Source organism: Clarias gariepinus, chromosome 5, assembly GCF_024256425.1.
Source record: "Clarias gariepinus isolate MV-2021 ecotype Netherlands chromosome 5, CGAR_prim_01v2, whole genome shotgun sequence".
NCBI classification, from domain to species: Eukaryota; Metazoa; Chordata; class Actinopteri; order Siluriformes; family Clariidae; genus Clarias; species Clarias gariepinus.
This window is the reverse complement of record NC_071104.1, coordinates 2,766,984-2,775,057: the sequence shown is the minus strand read 5'-3', so window position 1 is coordinate 2,775,057 and position 8,074 is coordinate 2,766,984. Positions and strand designations below refer to the sequence as shown.

At 42.8% G+C, this 8,074-nt stretch overlaps 1 protein-coding gene across 1 annotated transcript; it reads right to left on the bottom strand.

The window, feature by feature from the left end:
• Positions 1-2,584: 2,584 nt before the first annotated feature.
• LOC128523980 (hemicentin-2-like) lies at positions 2,585-7,707 on the bottom strand. Its single transcript, XM_053496236.1, has 6 exons — positions 7,693-7,707; positions 4,767-4,877; positions 4,294-4,421; positions 3,970-4,068; positions 3,618-3,877; positions 2,585-2,971 (listed from the first exon to the last, which is right to left on the bottom strand). Exons 1-6 carry the CDS (start codon positions 7,705-7,707, stop codon positions 2,838-2,840), a joined length of 747 nt encoding a protein of 248 aa, XP_053352211.1. The 3' UTR covers positions 2,585-2,837.
• Positions 7,708-8,074: the final 367 nt, after the last annotated feature.

Genomic DNA, 8,074 nt, shown 5'->3' with positions numbered 1-8,074 from the left:
GCTTTTTCTTACAAAGTCCCAAAATTATAGAATAATCTTCCAAATAGTGTTCGGGACTCAGACACAGTCTCAGTGTTTAAGTTCAGGCTAAAAACCTATTTATTTAATCAAGCATTTTTATAATTAGATTAGCCTTAGGTAACGGAGCAGATCTGGGGGACTCATGGACGTAGAGTATTATGGTGAACTACAAACCGGATTCTAAAAAAGTTGGGACACTATACAAATCGTGAATAAAAACTGAATGCAATGATGTGGAGGTGCCAACTTCTAATATTTTATTTAGAATAGAACATAAATCACGGAACAAAAGTTTAAACTGAGAAAATGTATCATTTTAAGGGAAAAATATGTTGATTCAAATTTTCAGTGTCAACAAATCCCAAAAAAGTTGGGGCAAGGCCATTTTCACCACTGTGTGGCATCTCCCCTTCTTCTTACAACACTCAACAGACGTCTGGGGACCGAGGAGACCAGTTTCTCAAGTTTAGAAATAGGAATGCTCTCCCATTCTTGTCTAACACAGGCCTCTAACTGTTCAATCATCTTGGGCCTTCTTTGTCGCACCTTCCTCTTTATGATGCGCCAAATGTTCTCTATAGGTGAAAGATCTGGACGGCAGACTGGCCATTTCAGTACCCGGATCCTTCTCCTACGCAGCCATGATGTTGTGATTGATGCAGAATGTGGTCTGGCATTATCTTGTTAAAAGATCTTCCCTGAAAGAGATGACGTCTGGATGGGAGCATATGTTGTTCTAGAACCTGAATATATTTTTCTGCATTGATGGTGCCTTTCCAGACATGCAAGCTGCCCATGCCACACGCACTCATGCAACCCCATACCATCAGAGATGCAGGCTTCTGAACTGAGCGTTGATAACAACTTGGGTTGTCCTTGTCCTCTTTGGGCCGGATGACATGGCGTCCCAGATTTCCAAAAAGAACTTCGAATCGTGACTCGTCTGACCACAGAACAGTCTTTCATTTTGCCACACTCTATTTTAAATGATCCCTGGCCCAGTGAAAACGCCTGAGCTTGTGGATCTTGCTTAGAAATGGCTTCTTCTTTGCACTGTAGAGTTTCAGCGGGCAATGGCAGATGGCACGGTGGATTGTGTTTACTGACAATGGTTTCTGGAAGTATTCCTGAGCCCATTCTGTGATTTCCTTTACAGTAGCATTCCTGTTTATGGTGCAGTGTCGTTTAAGGGCCCGGAGATCACGGGCATCCAGTATGGTTCTACGCCCTTGACCCTTACGCACAGAGATTGTTCCAGATTCTCTGAATCTTCGGATGATGTTATGCACAGTTGATGATGATAACTGCAAAGTCTTTGCAATTTTTCGCTGGGTAACACCTTTCTGATATTGCTCCACTATCTTTCTGCGCAACATTGTGGGAATTGGTGATCCTCTACCCATCTTGGCTTCTGAGAGACACTGCCACTCTGAGAAGCTCTTTTTATACCCAATCATGTTGCCAATTGACCTAATTAGTGTTAATTGGTCTTCCAGCTCCTCGCTATGCTCAAATTTACTTTTTCCCAACTTTTTTGGGATTTGTTGACACCATGAAATTTTAAATCAACCTATTTTTTTTCTCTTAAAATGATACAGTTTCTCAGTTATGTGGCTGTAACTGTGAGAGTCTTCAGAAATAACAAACAAATCTTTTTTATTTTTTTTATTTACACTCACCAAATGAAATAATGAATGAAATAAATGATAAACAAAGTAAATGCTGAGCGTGTTCTTTAAATTGTTTTTGTGAACTCACTGAGGATCTGTATGTTGAATTGCAGGTTTGAGCTGCCAGCCATGTTGGACACGACACAGCTGTAAAGTCCTCCGTCCTCACGTCACTGATCTCTATATACTGACCCTCAGCGAGGCTCTGGATCCGACCTCCCGACTGAACACAGACACAGAAAGAGCCGAAAGTTACTCAGAATACCACGGATGTACCTAAAGGTCACCTGCACACACACACACACACACAGAGTACAGAGGCACATGAAATACAATTCAATTCAATTCAATTTTATTTGTATAGCGCTTTTAGCAATTTTCATTGCCGCAAAGCAGCTTTACATAGTCAAAAGAATTATTTAGGTTTGTATGAAATGTGAATTTGTATGAATCAAAAAATTCTGTACAACAAATAACCCTTCAAAAATAATCTGAAACCTGCTGCCGTTAAGTTTCTGTACCAGACGTCTGATGTAGACTTTGAGCAGATGTAGAATATCGAACTGACCTACAGACATGTTGAATTAAACCTTTTTTATTTAGGAAAGATATAAATGTATTTTAAGCTCAGACTTGTGCACAGTTCAGTTCACACGACCGCTGTTTATTACATCATCTCTGTCAAAACCTCATTCACTCGATAGTTCAGGACTGGAGTTTCCTACACTCTACCTGAGCCTCCAATAACGAACTGGACTCCATGTGAACTTCTCCACATCTCCTGTTATACTGAACTTCCAGCCTCCTAACACACAGTATCCCTGATATCCGTTATTACCCATATGAGGATGGGTTCCCTGTTGAGTCTGGTTCCTCTCAAGGTTTCTTCCTATTACCATCTCAGGGATTTTTTTCCTCAGCGCCGTCGCCCTCGGCTCGTTCATCAGGGACGATCTAATCATTCTGATTCACACATATTCACATTTCAAAGACACTTACATAATCCTCTTGATTGTTTAAAGCTGCTTTGCGACAATAACAGTTATTAAAAGCGCTGTAGAAATAAAATGTAATAATTGAATAGGACCTGAATGTTGCTGATGGTGAGAATCTGTCCATCTTGGTGCAGTACAACTCTGCTGTCCTCTAGGGGCATCCACCCTTTATCCCACTCACGGTGGGAGCAGGAAATTCATCAGCAACACACTCCAACTCCAAAACACCATTCACCGCCACCATCAGCTCCTCTCCTTTTGGAGAGCTGGATATCTTGGGAGGCTCTGAGAGAGAAACAGCAACTTACACGTTTATATACTCAGCAAAAAAAGAAACGTCCCTTTTTCAGGACTGTGTATTTCAACAATAATGATGTAAAGATCAAAATAACTTTACAGATCTTCATTGTAAAGAAATTAAACAATGTTTTCCATGCATGTTCAATTAACCATAATCAATTAATTAACATGCACCTGTGAAATGGTCATTAAGACCTTAACAGCTTACAGAAAGTAGGCATTTAAGGTCACAGTTCTAAAAACGCAGGACACTAAAGAGACTTGTCTACCGACTTTGAAAAACACCCAAAGAAAGATGCCCGGGGTCCCTGCTCATCTGCGTGAACGTGCATTAGGCATGCTGCAGGGAGGCATGAGGACTGCTGATGTGGCTAGGGCGATAAATCGGGTGTGATGATCCGGTGAAGTCCTTTAAATCTCAGAGTGGTTGGAAAGTAAGTGGTCAGGGAAAGCTGGTGTACAGAGATGGGCTGAAGATCTTCTGATCCAAAGTGAAGTGTAAGAACTGAACTGAAGACAGATCTGAGGGCTGATGATCGAGTACCACACAAATCTCATGCATCCTCAGGTGATTACGGTGCTACATCGTTTATCAATCATTAGAATATCTTCACGACATTGTGGCTCCTACCTAACACAGTGAGGTTGAAGGTCTTGGTGCTGGTTCCAGCCGGGAAGGATGTGTAAAATCCAAGATCCTCACGTTGAACATTTAGCAGCTGGAAGCGAGGTTCTCCTGCATTGTGCAGCAGCATGGTTTGGTGCAGAGAGAGCGGCTCACTGTCCTTCATCCAGGTGAGGGTTGGAGGTGGAACACCATGAGCCTCACATACAAGCGTTACCACTTCACTCCAAGCTCCACTGGCTCGGTGTGCTTCACCACGGCAGGGGCTGAGGAACAGCAGAACACAGAAAGCAAGATACTGAAAGTTAAAGTGAAAGTTGCGGCTCTGAGATAACAAGAGGGAAACAGGGTTTATTACCCGAAACCTTTAGGTTGGAACTGCTGTTCTGCAAATCCTGCTTTACTGCGAGCCACACAGGTGTAGAGTCCAGAGTCAGAGAGCTGCACTGGAGAGATCCTGTACACACACACAAACATGCATTACAGTGGAACCTCGGATTACCAGCATAATTCGTTCAGGAAGCGGGCTCGTATTCCCAAAAACTCGTAAACCAAATAGATTTTTCCCATAAGAAATAATGGAAACTCAAATTATTTGTTCCACAGCCCAAAAAAATAAATACATAAAAATAATTAACACGAAATATAAAGTCAAAATAAAACAAATCAACCTGCACTTTACCTTAAAAAAAAAGTAAAAATAGATCCCGACAGATAAGTGTTTCTGTTTATGCGTACTGGCGCTGTAAGTGGTGGGGGGGGTATGGTGTCGAACGGCACGTGCACACGGACACAAAGTGCCAGCTGAGCCTTGAGAGAGCAGAAAGAGAGAGAAAATGGATCTTTAACCTCTCTAATGAGACTTGCTTTTGCTTTATACGTGCGCTGTACACACACACATACACACAAAATATGTTTTACACACACACACACGTGGTCACAGTGTTGTAGTATACAGAACGCATGCGTGATACATGATACTCGGTACTTGTAAACCAAGACAATGTTTGGTTTCCAAGTCATAATTTATAAAAAAAATCTTTGCTCGTCACTGTGTGTGTGTGTGTGTGTGTGGGGGGGGGGGGGGGGGGGGAACACGTCACCCTGTAATAAACACCCCTCCAAACACACAGACTGAGAGACGTCCACACTCACTGCACATGCTCGGTGGTGTCGAGCTTCACTCCGTTTCTCATCCAGCTGATCTGTGGAGTGAGCGTGCCCTCTGCATGACACGTCAATATCAGCTCCGCCCCCAACAGAGCACTAACATCAGAGGGACCTAAATTCACGATGGTGGGAGGCACTGGCACAAAGAGAGAGAGAGAGAGCAATAGAGGCGAGTATAGGTCAGGAGAGAAGGAGGGGAGGAGAGAGGAGAGAGGAGGAGGAGGGGGAGAGAGGTGTAGAGGGGAGAGGGAAGGAGAGGAGGAAGAGAGAGGTGTAGAGGGGAGGGGAAGGAGGTATAAAAGAGAGAGCGGTGCAGGAGTGCAGTCGTTTATTTACCCTGGATGGTCAGTGTGTAGTTTTTCTGTTTCTCTCCTACACTGTTGTGAGCAATACAGGATTAAACACCGCTGTGTGAAAGTTCCAGTGGACCTAAAGACAACACACTACCGATACCCACACACACACACACACACACATTTGTTTTTCCTAGAACGTGAAGACTACCAGACTAGGTGGTGAGCCATGGGGACAACAATTTTCCAAATGTAATAGCAGCAGAAGGAAGGCATGTTCGTAGGCAGCGAGAGAAAAGAAAAGGCAAGAGTTTAGGAGTGAAAGGGACTTTGAATGTTGGGACTATGACAGGGTAGGGAGGAGAGTTGGTTGGTATGATGCAGAGAAGTAAGGTGGATATACTGTGTGTCCAAGAGACCAGGTGGAAAGGTAGCAAGGCTAGAAGCTTAAGATCAGAGTTTAAATTGTTCTACCATGGTGTGGATAGAAAAAGAAATGGAGTAGGAGTTACTCTGAAAGAGGAGTTTGTAAGGAATGTTGTAGAGGTGAAAAGAGTATCAGATAGGGTGATGAGTCTGAAGCTGGATATTGAGAAGGAGAAATTCTGGAGTGAGTTAGATGAAGTGATGCAGAGCATCCCCAGAGGTGAGAGAGTGATGATTGGTGCAGACTTCAATGGACATGTTAGGGAAGGGAACAGAGGTGATGAAAATGTGATGGGCAGGTTTGGTCTTTAGGTGGATCTGTACAGGTTGGGGAGGCAGAGAGATAGAGATGGGAAGGATGTGCAGCAAGTTAGAGTGATTAAAGATAGAGATGGAAATGTACTGACAGATTCCAGATGGGTAATGGGAAGATGGAAAGAGTACTTTAAGGAGTTGATGAATGAGGAAAACGAAAGAGAACAAAGAGTAGAAGACATGACTGTTGTAGAGCAGGAAGTAGCAAATATTAGTAAAAGTGAGGTGAGAAGGGCGTTGAAGAGGATGAAGAGTGGAAAGGCTGTTGGTCCTGATGAAATACCTGTGGAGGTATGGAAGTGCTTAGGAGAGGTGGCAGTAGAGTTTCTGACTAGTTTGTTTAACAAGATCTTGGAGAGTGAGAGGATTCCAGAGGAATGGAGGAGAAGTGTATTGGTGCCGATTTTTAAGAACAAGGGAGATGTGCAGAGCTGTGGCAATTACAGAGGTATAAAGCTAATGAGCCAGACAATGAAGCTGTGGAAAAGAGTAGTGGAACCTAGGTTCAGGGCAGAGGTGAGCATTTGTGAGCAGCAATATAGTTTTATGCCTAGAAAGAGTACATCAGATGCAGTATTTGCTTTGAGGATGCTGGTGGAGAAGTACAGAGAAGGTAACAGGGAGTTGCATTGTGTCTTTGTAGATTTAGAGAAGGCGTACGACAGGGTGCCGAGAGAGGAGATGTAGTGTTGTATGAGGAAGTCTGGAGTGGCAGAGAAGTATGTTAGAGTGGTGCAGGACATGTATGAGAGCTGTAAGACAGTGGTGACACTGTCTGTGGAATACATGTGTGTGAATGAGAGGAACCCAAGAAGAACGGTGAGGATACAAGGAGCAGAGGTAAAGAAGGTGCAGGACTTTAAGTACTTCGGGTCAACGATCCAGAGCAACGGAGAGTGTGGAAAGGAGATGAAGAGGTGGGTACAGGCAGGTTGGAATGGGTGGACAAAAGGTTCAAGTGTGTTGGGCGATAAAAGAGTATTAGCGAGAATAAAAGGAAAGGTTTACAGGACAGTGGTGAGACCAACAATGCTCTACGGCTTAGAGACAGTGGCGCTGAAGAAAAGACAGGAGGCAGAGTTGGAGGTAGCAGAGATGAAGATGTTTAGGTTCTCCTTGGGAGTGACAAGGATGGATAGGATCAAGAATGAGTTCAACAGAGGGACAACCCATGTTAGATGTTTTTTAGATAAAGTCAGAGAGGCCAGATTGAGGTGGTTTGGGCATGTTCAGAGGAGAGATTGTGAATATATACAGTAGAAGGGTGCTGAGGTTGGAACTGCCAGGCAGGAGGTCTAGAGGAAGACCAAAGAGGAGATTTATGGATGCAGTGAGAGAGGACATGAAATTAATTGGTGTGAGAGAAGAGGATGCAGAGGATAGGGTTAGATGGAGGCAGATGATTCGCTATGGTGACCCCTGAAAGGGAACAGTCAAAAGGCAAAGAAGAAGAGGATAAATATGTATATATATTTATTTATGTTTTCTTTATTCTTACTTGAGATATAAGTCCAATGTAAGTGCACTGGGAATAATGTCAAAACCAGAGACAAATTCCTTGTATGTGTACACACACAATAAATTAAGCTGAGCCTAATGACTGTTATTACTGTGCTTGTCAAAGGTACAGCATATATTTTCTTGCATATATATTGTCATTATTTTTGGTTTGCTTGCTGAAGTCAAAACACCATGGTTGCAACGGTAAAATATCATGGTCTTATAGTACTGCAGTATTCTCAGTTTAACACCAGTGGTGAATGAAGTAATATCCTTTACTTAAGTAAAAGTTCTATGATAATTCTTTCTCATAGTTGCTTACATACCTGATGACTGTGTACATGAAAGTGAGGTTAAAGATGCAGCATCCAACTCACTCTCGTGATCCTCATCTTCAGTATCTGATGCACCGCTGTCTACAGCTAAATCCTCTGGAAATCACAGCAACCACATGGATAAAAATATTAGAACATGAGCATTGTTAAGAAAGCAACATCACATTAAAGGGTGTAGGGAAAGGCGTGGAGCTAGAGTTGGGGAAGTGTGTGTGTGTGTGTGTGTACTTTCATTAAAGCATTATAAGAACAAACTGTGTTATACCATCTGATGCATTATTTGAACAATACTTCACTACCAGAAGGAGTATTACTAGTATGATAATGGCAAAAATTGACCGACTATTATGGTCATTAAAACAGTAGGTCCTTGGAGGTCTAAACTGTTGACCAGCATTATGCAATGCTACAGGGTAAACTGTTT

Excerpts from the sequence above, each read along its gene's own strand:
- LOC128523980 (XM_053496236.1), bottom strand. Across the intron at positions 4,422-4,766 it reads GACACCACCGAGCATGTGCA|GCTCAGCTGGCACTTTGTGT; the intron begins GTGAGTGTGGAC and ends TGCTCTCTCAAG. Across the intron at positions 4,069-4,293 it reads ATTTTTACTTTTTTTTTAAG|GATCTCTCCAGTGCAGCTCT; the intron begins GTAAAGTGCAGG and ends GTGTGTGTACAG.